At 43.4% G+C, this 18,534-nt stretch overlaps 1 protein-coding gene across 1 annotated transcript in view; it reads left to right on the top strand.

Moving 5' to 3' along the window:
* TMEM260 (transmembrane protein 260) overlaps positions 1 to 3,733 on the top strand; it is a 40,510-nt gene extending 36,777 nt beyond the window's left edge. The window contains exon 16 of the mRNA XM_068149017.1: positions 320 to 3,733. Coding sequence (XP_068005118.1) covers positions 320 to 583 — 264 coding nt within the window. The 3' untranslated portion in view covers positions 584 to 3,733. The remainder of the gene's footprint in view (positions 1 to 319) is intronic.
* Positions 3,734 to 18,534: the final 14,801 nt, after the last annotated feature.

The following is an 18,534-nucleotide window of genomic DNA, read 5'->3' as shown; positions in this document are numbered from 1 at the left end:
CTGGTGTAACACCTCACTAGGGGCAATGCATGATACGCAGTGGGGTTATCACCATCATCTGTAACGTTCCTAAACAAACAGCTGCTGCAGGAAGGGAAACATTTCACCCCCCCCTTGGATTTCTGATTCACTCTATTCACATTGCACAGCAAACATGGAGTTACAGAAATGCTCCAGCTCTGGGCTTAGACATCTAAATAGCATCTGTTCCTTTATGGGCAGTTTTGAAGCACTGTTACAAGCTGTTGGTCCCCTTCATTCAATTAATTTGCCCCTTTCTTCCCCTCTGTTTTGTTTTTTTTTTTTGTGCTTTTAACAGTCATACAAAGAAATTGTCAACTCTCATCCAAATCACCCAGTCAACTGGCACAAAAACTATGCCATTGCCTGTGAGAGGATGTTGCGTCTCCATCGGGTGGATATGGATCCTGAAGTCTTGCTCTCTGAAACTGTGAAACATTTCCTTCTATATATTGAGAAAGCAGAGGATGATCCCCAGCGGCAGGACATTCTGCAGGCTGTGAAGCACCTGAAGAAAGAGCTGCAGGGGCTGAGGAAAATGAAAAAAGATCTGAGGGAGTGAGCTGGGTAGTGCCTCAGTCCTGCACCTGTCTGCTGAAGTGCTGTAGTTTGGAAGTCTGGACTTGAAATCTGGTATGAGAACAGTTTTAAAAAGCAACAGAAGTGACAGCAGAGAGGAAATCAAGTGTGATTGCCTCCCTAGGAACATCTTGGTGTTTGGATTTTGATTGCTGTTGCCAAATCAACTGTTTGTGTTGGGTTTCTTGCGGGAAACAAGGCTCATCATTAAATAAAACACTGGGTTTTCAAAAAGCAGATTTCTTTTAATAGAGACCTGTGAATCTTTTGTTAGTGAATGCAGCATCCTTTACAGATGCAGAAAATTTATTTAGCCTCTAGATGTTTCTTCTGTTCCTGAGCCAAGAGGTTTTCAACATCCATTTTTCTTTAGCTGTGCAGTGTCTGTGTGTTTTTATGGTGACGGGATGGCATGGCTGGGGAGGTTTCCATCAAGACAAACTCATGGATCGGTGCCGTTCATGGGAGCCTGATCCTTCACTGTTCCTGGGCTGTGCCTGTGCCCAGGAGTGTCCTCCTGATGTGGATAGTAGGTAAAAACTGACCCAGCTCTCTCTGCCTTCCTTGCTTTTCAGGGATGGGATTTTATTCAACCTGAAAAAGAGAGAGCTCCAAGGAGATCTTTCTGGGGCCTTTCAGTACTTAAAGTGGGCCTATGAGAAAAGCAGGGACAGACTTCTTAGCAGGGCCTGTTGTGATGGAACAAGGGGTGGTGGTTTAAAACTAAAGGAGGGGAGATTCAGACTAGATGCAAAGAAGAAAGTTTTCATGTTGAGGGTGGTGAAACACTGTCCCAGGTTGCCCAGAAAGGTGGTAGATGCCCCATTCCTGGAAATACTGCGCGTCTCAGGTTGGACTGGGCTCTGAGCAACCTGCTGTAGTTGAAAATGTCCTTTCTTGCTATAGAAGGGGTTGGATTATATGACCTTTAGAGATCCCTTCCAACTCCAAACCATTCTGTGTATGATTCTATGACTCTGTAGGCAGCAGTGTGGCATTTACTGCACTGCCTCCACCTGGGTAAGAAGGAGCATGGTGCTGAGAACCTGGATGGAGACACAAAAGCCAGCCCCCTGGCACAGTACTCTCCCCATTGTTCATGGCATGTGTGTTGTGGCCTCTCTCTGTGCAAGCCCATGAAGATTTTCTCTGCTGCATCCTTGCAGAGGGGATGCTAGAACTGCAATTTTAGAGCTATCAGGAAGTTTAAGCAAAAGAATGGGGTGTGAATCCATCCTGCTTCTAAGTCTACTCCAAAATCCAAGCAACTTGGTTAACAAGAGCTGAGCTGTTTAGGTTATTGTTTGTTTGTCTGTGGGGGGGTTTGTGGCTTTGGTGTGGGGTTTTTTGTGGTATGTTTGTTTTTGTTGTTTATTTTCTTGATTTGGTTGTTTGGGGTTTTTTTTTACTGCATAGAATAGCATGTTTTTCAAAACTTCTGTCAGTTAACATGTACTTCAAAGGCTTAAAACAAACACAAAACTCTGGTATTGTTTCTGGGAAGCTGGGTTCATCTAAATTTTCATACTTTGTTCTGTGAGATCTCAGCCCAGCATTTTGTAGGACACAAATCGGTGCCAAGCCAGGACTCCATTTGAACTAGCAAAATTTTCAGATAAGAAAGAAAGAACTTCTCTAAAGATCAGGTTATCAAGTGGAACCTCTGGAGGCTTCCCAGAGGTGGGATGTGTGCGGGAACAAGTGGTGTTGCACATGGATGCTCTGTGGGTCTGTAGTTGCAGGTGCATGTAGGTGCAGATCGAGACCCATGTGGCTACTAATCCCAATAGATCCTTTTAAGAGTGGACTACTTCTGTTGTTGTCTCCAAGTGCTGATTTACCAGATTGAATCATTGAATGTATAAAAATCAAGCTGCCATCTAGGAATCTCTAACTCCAGTTGCAAAATAACATCCTTTATATTTCCCCCATCTCAATCTGATTTATTTTCATAGCAGGATTTCCATAGCAATTCCCCCTGTTACTTCTATAGAAAATCCCTGTACAAACAGCAGATGAGAAATGAGCAGTAAAAAGAAAAAAAACTACAGCCTCTGGGTTGCAAAGCCACAAAGAAGAGAGGAGAGGAGGAAGAGGAGCAGTTCAGGGGTGTAATTTTAACTCTTTGTGTTGTAATTGACTACATTTCAGGTTAACTATGCCTCACTTAAATCTCTTCCTTTCCCTCTGTCCCTGCAGAAGTGTTTGTCCAGAGCAGGGGAATATCATACATTCCTCTGTGCAGCTTTCTCAGGGCTGGCTTTCTTCTCCCTTCTCAAAATCAGTCCTTCAGCCTAGCAGAAAAGCAAGAGGAATCCAATTTTTGAATGCTTTTGTTACCTGCATTATTGAAAATCCATTCAAGCAAATATAGTGAGCCAAGGGTTTTCTTTATCTTGATTAGATGCCCTTTCTTAGCTGCATAGTCTTGAAATAATTGGAAGCTTTTGTGGATTCACTATCTACTCAGGAGAAAAGAGGGGCCGGACAAAGGTACCCCAGCCTGCAGCCCGCGTCAAGTCACATATTGTCATATGTTGTAATAAGCAGCAATGCAAACTGCAAGGAGAACTTTCCCAGAGGCAAAAACCTTCCCAAGTGTGAAGAGCAGTGGAAATTGATGCTTTTTTAGCAAGCAAAGCAGAACTGGTTTGTCATTCACGTGCTCCATGTCCTTAAGAGTTGCGTGCATGTGTGATATGGGTGTCCATGCTGGGTGTTCAGCTCCAAGATATCCCTGATGGCCAAGCAGGAAGGGGAAAATATTTCACAGTGAGGGAAGTTACCAAATTCCTCCCCTCTGAATCTGTTCAAATGAGATTTGCTGGTGCCTGTAGACGAAGCCGTTGCGCGGATGTTTCTGAGCCTGTTGGCTAAAAGGCGGTGCTGAGGGATGCTGGCAGAAGTTTAATTTTTATCAGCTCCTCTTAGGTGGCACCCTTAAGTTTATCAAACAAGCAAAGCTGATTTGCTCTTCGTTAGTCTCAGTTGCATGAATCGGTTGCCAAGTAAACAGGATTTTGCATTTTCCTAATTACTTTCATATTTGTGTTTTACCTCTATTTGTTCTCTTGCTAAACTGGTCCTAATAATTAGTCAGGCTCCTGCTGCTTAGACCTTAAAAAAAAACCCAACAGGGCGGGGGGGGAGAGGGAGGGCGAATGGGCAGAGGGGAAAAAAAAAAGACTTCTGAGGGGTTTTTTCTCCCTTATAGATTCATTTTTGTTACAAGCATCTTTTATATATATTACTAAAGGGAGCACACTAAGAAATGCAAATAATAGTTCTTTATTTTATTATGACAGTTAATTAATAGCAACCTGTTTTAATGAATAAAGTCACTCAGAGTCCTTCAGCACTTCCTAAGTAGAGGCCAGAATCTGTAGGGATTCTTTTTTCCCCCCCCATTGTATAGCTCCGAGGCTCTGCGCACTATATAGGGCCTGTATAGAAATGCTCACTAATGAAGAGGGAGGGCGAGGAACTTGTCTGCATTCAAAGATCACTGGTGAGTCATTCAGCGAGAAAAGGCCCCTTGCTAGGAATAGTCACAGTTCCGCGGCATTGTGCTAGCAAAAGGGTTTGATCAAAGGTCTCCTGCCGAGCTTGCATGGTTTCCTTTCATACGACGACCATAATTAAAACCACTAATTCTCTTTTAAAATGCTGCAGGATGCCATGTAGGCATCTGTCTGGAGTGTCCTTTGTGCTGTCGGGAGCTGTTAAGGACCAGCGCCGAGGGCTTTTCAGCGACATGCCAGTCAGGAAGGTGATTCGACATAAGGGTGCCTCTGAAGGCTTGACAGGGCCTTGACTACACAATTCCAGCTGAATTTGCCCCTTGTCAGCTGCCAGTAAATAAATCTCAAAGAAGGAGGGAGGGGGGAAAAGCTGAAGTTTCATTACCTGATCCCCAGGACTTTGTTGGTTTTGGCATCGCCCAGGGGGAAACCCTCGCCCCTCGGGGCCAGGGAGCTGGAGATGGCCATTGGAGACCCCGGCGCCCGGGCCGTTTGAAGACCGTCAATACTTGTAACAGTTCAGCTGTTAGGAAGACAAATAAATGGAAGAGCCCATTAATCCCCTTTGGGCACTCGGTGCCTTTTGCCCTTTTATCACAGCCTTATTAGGTTCCTACTCATCTTGAACCGGGAGGGATGAATTAAAGTTGTTGAGCGCTAATTGGCAAAGACTTTTCATAGCAGGCCAAGAACTTTCACTGACTTGAAAGTAACTTCACCACGGGGAGGATCAGCAAATTCTTGCCTTGCCATTAAAACAAAACTCTGGAATCCTGTTGGGGTTCAATGTGGTGTTTAAAAAAAAAAAATAATAAAAAATAGCAAAAAAGGCAACTGCTAAATTGTTGGGCTTGAGGATGTTGGCAACTTACACTTGCTCTTTAAAGGAGTCACAGAGCCAAACGTGGCACAAGGGGAATCCACCCTGAAATGCAATTTGAAATCCACATGACTTACATGTGTACATGTGCATTACCAAAACCTGCTTGTGGGACAGGCTTCCCCAGAGACGATCTGTGAGGTGGCACCATTGTTCTTGGCAGCTTGCAACTGCTCAAGGATTGAGCAGGGTGGTGGTGAGCTTTCCGTATGCCTGGGGAAAATTCTGGCTGCCCTCAGGTCATCCCTGGGTTTGTTGGGTTGTTTTCAACACAGGCTTGGTTTTGGTTTCAACGTAGTCAGTTGGATGTTCTCACGTCAGTTGGATGTTCTCACGTCAGTTGGATGTTCTCACATCAGTTGTTTTTTAATGTTGATTTTGGTAAATGCTTCATTAATTTGAAAGTCCTTATTGCCCTCTATCCCAGAGTCTCCTGCTGCATATTTTAAATAAAAAAAAAAAGTTTGCCAAGTCGTGAAAGCAATTATGTGCATCATAAGTGACAGCATTTGCATTTGAGGGCCTCATGAATATTGGTGCCCACATTAAGGATGGCATCTTCCACTGGAATACCAATGTGTGTAACCTGGTGAAGCCCACCCATGACAGAGGCCTCACCATCTTTCCAGGGAGTTCCAGAACCAAGAGCTTGTCGTGGTGCTATGTGGACAAACAGAAGGCTAAAGCTCCCGCACTGCTTCCAGTAGGGAATGGAAACATTGTTGTCAGTACCCTCCAAAAGATGGTTTGGATCTACCCAACAAAGTAAAGGCTTGAAGCATTGCCCCTACCAGGTGGCTGTCTGGCTCCATGGCTGTGAAGAACCACAAAGAGAGGCTGGAGGATAATGGTGACACCATGTCCTCTACGTGTTGTCTCTTCTACAGGACCATTTGAATGCTCTGGGTATTTCAGAGCTGTAACACATTGCTGCCCATCAGATGCAGCAGCATCTTGCTGAACTTGAGGGAGAAAACACTTAAGAGAAGCATGGCTTTGGATAGTTTGGGGGGCATTTCTTGTCAAGTCATTTGATTTAGCAGTAAAGCCTTTTAAAAAATGGTATCTGAAAAACTCCACTCTTCATAAGCTTCCCCAGGGAGGATCTGCAATCTATTTCAAGCCAGAAGAAAGACTTGTGTGCCCAAATTGTTGCCATTCTTTTTTTCCTTAAAATTTGTTATTTCTCCCTTGCTGTCTCTGAACACTCCTGTTGTATTCGAGCCTGACATTTCAATAAAAGCTTTTTGAAACAGAGTGAAAACAAGGAATGAGTATAAATTGGAATAACTTTATTCATATTAGTGGAGCTGGGGGAATTTGTGTTGTCAGAGGGCTGTTTGGAGATGATGCACTGTGACTGACAGCCTCCATCCATCCAGTGATGGTTCTCAGCCTGCTTCTAACAAATCTGAGATTTTGCCTTTTGCCAGGTTGAACAAACCCAGCGTGAGCATACCCATTGCAACCAGTAAGTTTTATCACTAAATCCTTCTGAGAAAAACTACAGCCAAAGTGGATCTTGCTGGTGGGTAAGGAAGAGGCAGAATGGCCTTGAGAAAGATAAAGGTCAGCCTGGACACTTGATGCACATGGGCATTGTCATTTCTGGTTATAAAGCCAAAGGGGATAAAATATTTCTCAAGAGAAGTTCTCTGTAAGTGATTATTTCTGCCAGCATTTGGGAATAAAAAAGGAAGAATTTGCTACTTGATTGCAAACTTGGGTTTGGCTTCAAGAAAACTGGGTATCTTTAAAATTCCACAATTACAATTTTGATCCTTAATTGAACAAATTAAATTAGACCATGCTGGTCTTGTCTGGGATCAAAGACTGAATTTGGTTTTCCTGCAAGGTAAGAGTGAACCATGAACAATTTCCTGTGTGGGGGCTTTGGCATGGTATTTCACACCACCCCAAACTGCTAAGGTATTTTTTGCACCGCTTACACTGGTATTTGGTTAATGCACCCAGCTCATCCACTCACCTCCAACCCTACCGAGTCCTACTTTCCATGTAAATATTAGAGTTGATGAAATGACGTGAAGGGGATCTGGCATCTTCATTTGCTCTTTTATTTAGGACTGTTTGGGTAACTGTCACCTTTTTAATGACAGAAAACGTGAGAAACGTGCGCAGTGGGGGTCAGGTGTTTTGTCCTCTGTTTCTGAAGACCTATCAAGGTCCCAGCATGTGGGTGACCTCAAATATCATTGACAATTTTGGGGTTTATTGTGGTCTTAAATTCAGTGACATCATTTGTAACATTTTAATTCTTCTTGTTCTCCCTGGTGTTAAAAGTGACTGGTTTTACCAAACCCTGGGGACCCCTAAATACCCTTTTTCCTCCCGACCAGGATCTAGCTTTTTACCATTTCCTTAATGTTTGCAGCTAGAAATACAGCTTAAGTGGCATTATGCTAAGTAATTATTCTTACAGGATGTGAAATGAAACAAATTTTGCACAGCATGAAATTATTCCTGCCACGTATGGCATTCGGTGGCAGATTTTTTCGTTTGGACCGTAAACAAGGCTTGGTGGCAACGAAACAACACGGAGCGGAGGAGGAGGAGGGGGGAAAACACTACCAAAGGTAAGTCCTTGTAGCAAAAATATTTTTGGCTGGATCAAATATTAAACCTGCTACTACAAATTTCACGCTTTGCATTCCTGAGGCAGATGCCAAGTGATGATGCCAAAAATTAATTGGAAATAATCTTGCTTGCCTTGTGTGCTCTATCCAGCAGAGGGCACAACGGATAAATGATGTGCGTGGGGCTCAATTCGCCGCCGCTGATAAGGCTGGTTTGTAATTATTGCTGCAAAAATATGTAGCAACATGCTTCTGTGCGTATTTACATTTGGGGATGTGGTCTGGAATGGAGGGTTTAGATTTATAACTATTCCTTTCCCTCCCCTCAACAATACATAGGAGATATTCGTGTTTTGCCCGCTTTACGTTTTGCAATACTGCTGGGTTTGCTCGTTCAAGTACAGTGAGATGGTTCAGTGTTTGGGTGATATCTTGAATTAAAAATTCAAAGCTTGGCAGCTAAAAGGGGGGCAGTGCATCTTGTGGTATCATGTTCTTCCAGCAGTATTTTTAGACAGATTTGTGTGGGTAAATAAAAATGTTGTTGCGGGGGGTGTGTGTGTGTTTGTGTGTGTAAATAAATAAGGTTGAATTATTTGATATAATTAAAAGGTGGAGAATATAATTCCTTTTATTTATTAAAAAACAAACAAACAAACAAACAAACAAAACCCCCAAAAGTGAGCTTCTTGTTTATATATAGCAAAATAGTAATTGGGAAGAGGAAGTTTCACATTAGTTTCACACACCAGGGCATAAAGAATCTGTGTTTGAAGTTGGCAGGAAGAGGCGTAATAGAAATCTAAAATGCCCCCCAAAAATTTATGGTCCACTATTATTGCTGTTATGGGTGGTCAAGGACTTAATGTAATTAGCAAAATGGACTAAGATGTTGGGGCACAGCAGTGCTTTTGCTAGTGCAAAATAAGTCTATACTCCTCCTAAGTACAGCTCTTTGTATTCAGCAACCACATCAGCTAGGAATAAATATAACCTCTAAATCATCCCTCTGATTAGGGAAGAATTTTCTTCATAAATGATACAAATCAGACCAAAACAAAGCCAAACAAATGGTTAACATGTGCTTCCCACCCAAACCGCGTTTGGAAAAACCCAGTGCTTCAAATCATTCCCACTGCTTCCACCCTGCTTTGCACAAATACAGCTGAAGTGGGCAGGAAGGGAAGGAGAAGAAAACTCATGCTAGAACAAATGCATCATCTCAGTCTCTCTCAAATGACTGAAAAATTTATTTCCTGCTTCTTCCTTCCAGTTTCACAAAATGTAAGTAGATGCTGCCTCAGAACAAGTCAACATTTGATACAAACCACCTCCAAGCTCAATCTGTGCAAGGGAAAAAAAAAGTCTGTTTTCATGTTCTAGTCTCTCCCTATCTTGTTTCAGGGTTATTGTTTAAATCAACACTTTCCAACTGTGTAGATTTTAGCTGGAGGTTTTTCTGCTTGCTTGTTTGTTTTGGAGAGGAGGGGGTTGTAATTTCCCAATGTATGGGAGATAAATGAGATGTTTAAAGCGCCTCAGTGGAGTGGCATAAAAGCTGGGAAATCAGAGAGATTGTAAATCTATGTTTGTTTTAGAAATAAAATAAAATAAATCGAGCAAGAGCAGGTTAGAGCTGCTAATACTGAGCTGATTAAGAGCAGCAGTTACATAAAAAGCAGCTAGAGTCCATATTGTAAGTAAGTATTATTGGAGCCATGAGAAATACAGCTCCAAAGCTTTTAAGGGCTGGTGCAGTTCTCTCTCTATATTTTTTTTTTTATGAATTAAGTGCTGATGAAAGGTACAGGATTGACTGCTTTGCAAACTCAGTGCTGCTGTTTAATCACATAACCCATGGTAGTGCCTATAAGATCTGCAGAAGCAAGTTGCCCCAGAACTCTGCTGACTGTTTTGTGGGACAGATATCACTACATCTTCCAGTCAAGGCTGGTAGAATATGAGACCTACTTAGGGCTGTCCCCCCTCTAGTCTGCCCTAGTGAGGCCACATATAGTGTATTGTGTCCAGTTCTGGCCTCCCCAATTCAAGAGAGACAAGACACTACTAGAGGGAATCCAAAGGAGGGCTACAAAGATGCTGAGGGGACTGGAGCATCTCTCTGACAAGGAAATGCGGAGACCTGGGGTTGTTTAGCCTGGAGAAGAGCAGCCTGAGAAGAGGTCTTATCTATGCTGATCAATATCTAAAGGGTAAGGGTCAAGAGGATGGAGCCAGACTCTTCTCGGTGGTGCCCAGTGAGGACAAAGAGGTAGTGGGCACAAACTAGAACAATGGACTTTTGGCCTAAATATAAGGAACATTTATTTGCTGTGAGGGTACTGGAGCAGGCTGCCTAGAGAGGCTGTGGAGCCTCCTTCTCTGGAGAGATTCCAAACCCACCTGGACATTGTGATCCTGGGTAACCTGCTGTGGGTGACTCTGCTTTGGTGGGGGCAGTTACACTGGACGATTCCCAGAGATTCCTTCCAACCCCAGCTGTTCTGTGATTCTATGACAGTAGCCAAGAACTCTTGCAATCCTAAGTCATTTTGTAATCATTGCTGGGTGTGCAAGGTTTTCCCTCACATCTCAAATACTTCCAGTTCCTTCTACCATGCTTGAAACTGCTAAAAAGTGAAAACAGAGTTCTAATGAGGCAGGAAAGCAGTAGAAGCTGCTATTCTGTTGTGACCAACCCAAGACTCCCAAAATTTGAGGTGCAGGGTCTGAGGAGGAAGGAAAACTGCTCTTTCCCTTCCCTTTAGTGGAGTTTCACCCAATATGTTGGAAATTTGTAGCTGTGCCTTCCCAGTAAACTTTCTGTTAGGTGCCTCCTTTTCCCTTTAGAGGGAGTAAAAGCTGTGGGTATTGACTGAACTCATTGCAAGGTCGTGTGTCTGCTTCCTTTGGTAAGAAAAAGCTGATTGCCTTCCACAAGCTTGTGGCACCAGAGGCCTTGCTTTGGCAAAGCATTCTCATTGAGCTGTCTACACACTTCATCAGAGACCTTTCCCCTTCAGCATTAGGCAAGGCGCATGTCCCAGAGTTTGGGGCTGTCAGTCTTCCACCACAATATCCAGGTCAGGTTGATGGTAGTGGGTGTTTCTACCACTCACGTGACAATGGCAAGGAGGAATTCCCATTGGGTATTTTGGAAATGAGTGGATTTGGAGGCCAGTCAAATTAGATTAGACTAGGCAAAAAATATTCTGTTGTTGAAACATTTCCTTGTGATGCTCAATTCAGCTGGAAATGAAATGGTTTGCCTCATTCGGAGGATTATTTGAGATTGTAGTGAGGTGAGGGTTAGTCTGTTGAACCCAGTATCAGGTGGCAGAATGAGAGTAAATGGCCTGAAATTGTGCCAGGGGAGGTTTAGACTGGATATTAAGAAAAATTTCTTTACTGAAGGAATGGTCAGGCATTGGAAGAGGCTGCCCAGGGAGGTGGTGGAGTCACCATCCCTGGAGGTGTTCAAAAAGCATCTGGACATAGTGCTTAGGGACATGGTTTAATGGACATGGTAGTCTTAGGTTGAAAGTTGGACTTGATAGTCTTAGAGGTCTTTTCCAACCAAAGCAATGATACGATTCTATGACTTCTGGATTCACATTATGGAGAGGATGGTGCTGGTCTCTTTTCACACGTAATTAGTGATAAACTAAGAAGGAACAGCCTCAAGCTATAACAAGGTAGGTTTTGACCAGATATTGGGGGGGGGGGGGGGGGGGGGCGGAAATCACAGAAAGAGTGGTCAGGCATTGGAATGTGCTGCCCAGGGAGGTGGTTGAGTCACCAACCCTGAATGTGTTTAAAGGTTGTTTAGATGTGGTACTTGGGGATATGGTTTAGGGGTGAACTTGTAGAGTAGGGTTATTGGTTGGACTTAATGTTCCCAAGGGTCTTTTTCAACCTGAATGTTTATGTAATTCTGTGATCCCATCCCAAGGCAGCAATTCCAGAGAGATCAAGGTGTTTATATGGTTGGGGGTCCCCTTCTCTCTGTCAGTGCTGGTGGGAGCCCAGGTTGCCACCTCAGGCATGGACATCTGCAGTGTAGGAAATCCCACACAAGGTGGCAAACCCTTATGCAGCTATAATATGTATTTTCTGACCATAAGCAAATAACACTCTTTGTGTCTTGGTGCACAAGGTTGTGAAAACCCAGGCCTTATGCAGACAGAGCTATAAGTTAATACTGAAATATGACTGAAACAATATCTTAGAATTCAAGCCTGCTGGTGTATTCCACCTGAAGCGAAAGTGCAACATCAACTCTCAGCTGCCTAGAAGAAAAGATTTCAATAAAGAGAGCAGGAATAAGTTGCAATGGACCAGCCAAGCTGTTTTTAAGAGAAGAAAATAAATGCAACTGCTGATTTGGCCTTATTCTCAGCTGCTCTGTGCCATGGCAAAGCCTTGGAATAACTTTGCATGGGGATAGCTGCTATGCAAGAGAAAGAAGAATCTTCCTCTCTGTTAGTCTGTTTTAGTGGCACCAGGAAACTAACTTCTTCTGTGCAAGAGTAGAATCAAGAGGATAGTGCCTACTCTGAGCACTGTGACAAGCAGACAGAGCAGAGATTGAGCAGGAGGGTGCAATGCATAGAGTCCAGGGAGGGAAAGCCTCAGTTTATGCATAAGTAAAGTAAATGATCTGTGGTCAAGGGTGAGGCAAAGGCAATATTTGTGATTCTCACCTGCCTCACACACCTCCCTTCTGATACCTCTGAGGAAGGCTTGGTGTGCTGAGAGCTGCCCAGGGTTACAGCAAAGGTGTGCATTGAGCTGTACAACTCAGTTCAGAATACCTGGGGAAAGTGAGTGCTTTGTCCTGCTTCATCCTGGTGGCTGAGAAGCAGAGGAGAAACTCAGCCATCAATGTTCCTTTGGAGCTTCAGTTTTGACCAGGTGACAGAAAACATTTTCCAAAACCACACTGCTTTCTGCTGAGGTATGTTGCTGTAGCATTAGCCTGGAAAAAAATCATCAGCTAACCCTGTGGATGTGAAGGGATGTTCAAGAATCCAGGGATGGAACAGAGATTTGTGCCTGTGAGTAGTCCCCAGCAGCACAGGTGTAATGGCTGGCACCCAAGGGTGACAAAGGCATGCAAGGCTAAGCTGCATCGAGAGCCATGCTGAAAGGTCTGTCTTTGGCTTTGTGCAGGTGGGATTCCATACAGCACATTTCTTTGGCTGACCTAACTCATTTCAGGCAGTGCTCATAGTGAGAATCATTTTGGCCCTTTTGGTGTTTGTACATCTCTGAGCTGACATCCTCACAGATGTCAGAAAGAACATGGAAATAAAACAGAGGGGATGGTCTTAAGGGCATCTCTAAAGTGCTAATTACTGGAAGCTGAGGAATGTGACAGGGGAAGATTGCTCCCTGCTTCTTCCCTCACCTCATTTCAGAAGTGTAGCTGATGTTGGAGGTGGGACAACACACCAGCTGGACCCAAGACCTGACCCAGTACAAACTGAGCTCTGTTCTTACAGCCAGTGTTACCTTTCTTTTCGGTGTAGGCTTCAGAGTCAGCAATTGCCTGGGGGTCTGCTTGACCCTTGTATTTAAACCTGTGGCAGGGAAGAAATTCCCACCTTTCCCCCCAGCAGATGAGGGAACAGTGAGGTTGTACATTCCAAGAGGGCCAGCTACCACATGCCTTTTCTCTTCAATTTCAAATGAGACTGGACCAGACTGGAAGAGCTTGTTGTCTCTTGTCTCTTGAACCTTTTTGGCTAAGTCCAAGCCAACTTGGCCACATACACTGAAAACCCTGGAGTAAGGGGTTGCCCATTCTTCTTACTTTGACATGACCAGCCCTCTGAAAGGATGAGAAGAAGGGCTGGAAACAGGCAGAAGGCATGTACCAGCACTGCACACTGTCCTTCCTCTCCTGCCTTTAAGTCCCTGTCATATAATCTTGGTCCTAATTTGGTCTCCACCTCATCTGGCTTGTGTAAGCTGCTTCCCGTGACCTTTCTTAGGCAAAGGGAAGAAGGGGGAGGGATAAGGGGCATGTTAATAGAGCCAGACCCTCCTGCCAGCGGGCAGAGGGTGCTCTTGCCTAGCATATCCCGTTCCCTCCGGATAGCCGAGGCCGTTCCCCTACAAAGCAGCCCTTCCCAAACCATCCCAGGGATGCCCGAGCATCCCCGCTGGCATAGCGCGCTGCTGACGGATCTGCTTCATTGATATTCCTGCTCGGGTGGGTGGGTGGAGGGAGCGCCGCGTCTAACCTACTTTATTCAAATAGAAAATGTGTGTGGTGGAGTGAGAGGGAGATACAGGCTCTGCCATAATTCCAGATTTAATTGGAAATTTAGTAAATCTGCTAAAATATTTAGTGGTTTCAATTTTTTCCCTTCTTCTGTAAGAAACAAAGGATCCTGGTTTATCATGTGTCTTTCAACAACTTTAATTTCATTTGTAGATTAAGGATGGAAGTAGCATTTCCACTCGATTGCATACTGGGCATTAAGAAGACAAAAACGTTCATTGTTTGCCCAAAGTCAGAGGGGTTTTTTTGCAGACATTAAGCTGTAGGTGGCATTCTTTATACCTGACATCAGGACGCTTTTGTCAGCCTTTCAGCTGACAGGATTTTCTGCTGACCTGTTGGAGGTGTGTGAAGCAATGAAAACAACCAAAGCATTTCTGCCAGGTGATGGGGACTCAAGAAGAAGTGGGACAATCTCATCCCAAACCATCAGGCAGTGGCTGCTTGCAAAACTGGTAATTCTCAGGGTTTTTTTGGATCACAGAATTATTTGTGTTGGAAGGGACTTTTAAAGGTCATCTGGTTCAACACTCATCTGAGACAGCATCTGAGAGAATTAAAGAGCAAAAACTGGTGTTCTTCCCCATGTCATGTTCAAAACCAGCCCTTGCTCAAGAAGTGGTCAATGAGACAGTTTTTCCCCAAACCCCTGAATATCTCATGAGTTTGGAGATGCCAAAGGGTTTCATTGTGACTTCTGTCTCCTTTGTCAGTGGTTTTGGGGCCAGAAGGGAGGTTGGAAGATGAAATACAGAACCTACAAGGGGCAGCCTCAGAGAACCACTGGGTTGTGGTTAAAACCAGCATTGCAGCCCATTTCATTATGATGTTTGTACCCACGTGGGACAAGTAGTGACTGTGAAGATAACAGGAATTCCACTTCCATGTACAATTATACAAAAACCTCCTAGTCTGGCTTTAACAGTCCACCTTAGCTTTAAACTCCACCATGCATGGAAGTAGTCTCCCACCCAGCCCAGGTTTTTTGGCTGATTTTTTTCCTCAACACCAGCCAAATTGCTCCTGTGAAAGCTAGTAAGAGTTTGGTCCTTGGCTCAGATCAAAACAGAGCTGGAGAGGAGGCAAGTCCCATCTCCTCGGGTTTATTATTATTTAAAAAAAATAATCCTTTGTTTATATTTTCTCTCAAAAGCTCAGCCCAGCCTCTTCTGAAGCCATCCCTCTGTAGTTCTCTTAACTACTGTAATGCAAACTCACCAGAAAAGCTCCACAAGGCTTTTGTGAGCACCAGGCAAAAGGAAGAAAATTGTTGCCTAACCTTTCAGCCATCCTCATTTTCAGGGGAGCAAAGGACAGCCTCTGGAGACAGAAGGTTTTTTTATCTGTGGCAGTCAAATCAGATTTATTAACATGCCACGTTATGAAGGTGGGAAGTAACATTTGTTTTCCTGGGTCTTTAGGGAATTTATCCTGCCATCATTAAACTGGATTTTAAACCACCATTTAATGTTTTGTTATTTTTCTAGGGTGGTTTTTTCAGAGTCCAGTGTTAATCCTGCAATTGGAAACCAGAGTGGATAAAAGTACTGTGTAACTTGCTTCCAGAACAAATAAGGTACAGCAGCTAATTTTAGTTTTAGGTTTCAAGGAGAGGGGGAGAAGAAGGGGGTAAGGCAGCACCTTGCCTTTATACTGTGAGACAGCCTTCAAGTGTGAGAGCAAAAATTCCCAAGCTGAGATCTAGTGAATGTAGAAAAGGTTCATTTTCAAAATTGCAACAGCCTGTACTTAGGTGATATTAGAAGACACCATGACAGTAAAGTAGTTTTATGCATAGCGGCTTAGCTAACATTTTGAGAACTAGTTTAGTGAAGCTATCAGGTTTAAAAATACCAAGCCACAAAGTTTTAATGAAACTATGCTTGGATCAAAGTACCATAAAGAGCATCCAAGAACTGCTTAAAAGATCCTTGAGTGGAAATTAGAATGGATCTTTGGGATTTATTCTGTAAAGCCTGTCTATTTTGACCTTTTTTTCAGTCTCATATTAAGGCTGCTGAAAGTGTGTTTTGTTTGGCTAATGCTTGGGACCCGCTGTAGCTATTAGGTCTGTTAAACTGGGGCTGCCACTAAAGTTTTAGTATGCATTAATTGACTGATAAGGACTTGGGAATCAAATGGCTGAAGGAAAGGGCTATCACAGATTATTTTTTTTCTCCCCCCTTTTGCTTTATTTCTTTTTGCACTTCATTTACATCCTGAGCCCTATTGGTGATCCAGATTTGAATAAAGCCACAGCTTAAGCAGCGATTAGATCTCAATAGCTTGGATTTTCAATGAAATTGTGGCATCATTTTTTTAGCATGCCTATTTAGTGAGAGGTGTGAAAATTGACACCTGGTGCAACTTTATCTTTTCAAACACTGCTTATTTTATGCATATACATACACGCATGCACAAAACATTTGCAGGCGCGCATAGATATATGTATATATAAAATCCTCCTGAAATTAGGGTATTAGTTGATAGGCCTTTGACTCCGTCAATGTCAGGGGTTAGTGGGAGACAAAGACAAGGCTAAGCAAAGCTTTGCAAGAATGGGAAGAGATAAGAAGACCTCCCCCTTCTTCAGGTTAATTTTTTAAGCATGCCATCCAAACGTTGAAAGCAATGATCCTGTAGATGCTATTAGAAGAAAGCCATCGAGAATATACAATGCAGTAAGGAGAGCGTTGTTTCTTTTTTTCATTCTGATGTTATTATCATTACTGTTGTTATTATTATTATTATTATTTGGAAGCAATATGTTTAAAGTTCACCTCCTAATCCTTAAGCTGTTGATATGACAATGTCAAAAATGATGGGATTTGGTGATTCTCATTATTGTTATGTATTGTTTTTCGCTAGCGTTCCGTATTAATATTTATAAATGCCAGGAAAAGTAGTCTTTTTATAGACATGAGCACTCCCAAACTCCATTTTTATTTTCTTTTTCAACAAATAAACAGTGTACCCAATATAGATGATTACATTTTGGAATGAAAATTATTTCCCAAGCAATCCACTTGATGGTGGTTTTTTCATACTTGGTTTGGGTTTTTGCCTTCATGAGCAAGATGACAACCTGTAGATGTGATCTGTCCTTGCCACCACTCACAACAATCCTTTGTCAAAGCCAAGCAAATACCGATTGCAATGAGCATGATCAAACTGGCATGAATACCAAAATGGGTTTGAAATTTCACCAGAAGTTACTTCAAGGAGCAGTGAAATGAAGCCAGCGGCTAGGAAGGGATTTGGCGATTCTTGCTCACCTTTTAATTTGAAGCCCTGCATTCCTAAAGGTATTTAAAAGATGTATAGATGCAGCACCTAGGGACATGGTGTAGTGATGGACTTGGCAGTGTTAGTTTTATGCTTGGACCCAAGGATCTGGGTGGTCTTTTCCAACCTTTATGATTCTGTTGTTTTCAGGGATTCTGTTTTTCTTGTGTGTGAGGATGAAGCCCTGAGGATCAGCTCCTTCCTGCTGGGTAGTTTGGCTGATTGACCATTGGCATATCTGTCACAAGGGAGAAAGGTGCTCAGGGTAGAACTCTAGGTCTTGGAAGGCCCATGTTGATTTCTATGCTTTATCTTAAGCTCCTCTCCAACCTCAGGACCTCATCTGGGAGGCTCAGGGTCTTTGCCAGGTTTAGCATCTAAGTAAGGAGACTAGTTATCCTATGACTATTGTTAATCAAAGGAATGAGATTGTTGGGTGGGAGAAACATGAGTCCTCATGGCAGATTCCCACTTTGAGTCCCCTACTCCCATGGGTGCCTTACTTCTAAGCCACCAAGGGATGGACAGTATTGCCCTGCCTGCCTGTGTGCTGCCCTAGCTACGTCCAGGGCTGAATGGTCCCAAGAGTGTTGTCCAGTCCAGCAGGCTGGCCTAAAAATGCTTGCAGCCTTGGAGAACTGCTTTGGATAGAGCACACTAGAGACTTGCCTGGAAGTGCTGAGTGAGGGACATTCACTTCCTGCAGTGGGTTTACATGGTTATTTTTAACCAGTGACTCCAATACTACAACAAAAGAAGAGGGGGAGAAAAAGAGAAAGAAAAAAACACAAATTCCTGCTGACCTGCTCAGCTGGCTTTTCTGGGGCTTTGTACCAAGCAGGAAGAAAAATGTGTGTCCCAGTTACCAGGTGAGCAACCCAGATCCAGGTTGCTTGTGAAACTCATTCCCAAGAACTTTTGCAAGGAGAGCAGCAATCACCTGGTCGAGCTTTAAGGAGTTTTCAAAAATTACCAGCACTGTGTGGAGCAGAAGCCTTCTGCAAAGGATGACCTTCTTCAAGGTTGCATTCAGCTGGTATAACCATTCTGATGTCTGGAGGCTTTGAAGGCATCTGTCCACCCCAACTTCAGCTCTACAGTGAAAGACACCATATCCTTTTTGCATCTCTCTACTCTTTGAGGTAGATCTTTGCAAGAGCTCTTTTGGTGCAGTGACTACATGTGAGACTGGGGATATCAGACAGCAACAGAAATAGAGGACAGTTTTGAACTCATGGCAGGAATGAAGAGAGGAGATGAGCAGAGCCAGGGTGATTTATCTTGGCTTGATGAGTGGTGAAAGAGAGGTTGCTGCTGGTTGTGGATAGACTGATTATGAGAGGGGTAAGGCTGCCTAGCTTTAAT

This window comes from Melanerpes formicivorus, unplaced genomic scaffold (assembly GCF_026170545.1).
Source record: "Melanerpes formicivorus ecotype bairdi unplaced genomic scaffold, bMelFor1.0.p_v2 SCAF_17, whole genome shotgun sequence".
NCBI lineage: Eukaryota > Metazoa > Chordata > Aves > Piciformes > Picidae > Melanerpes > Melanerpes formicivorus.
Note: the sequence above shows the minus strand (reverse complement) of the source record. Positions and strands in the feature narration are given on the sequence as shown.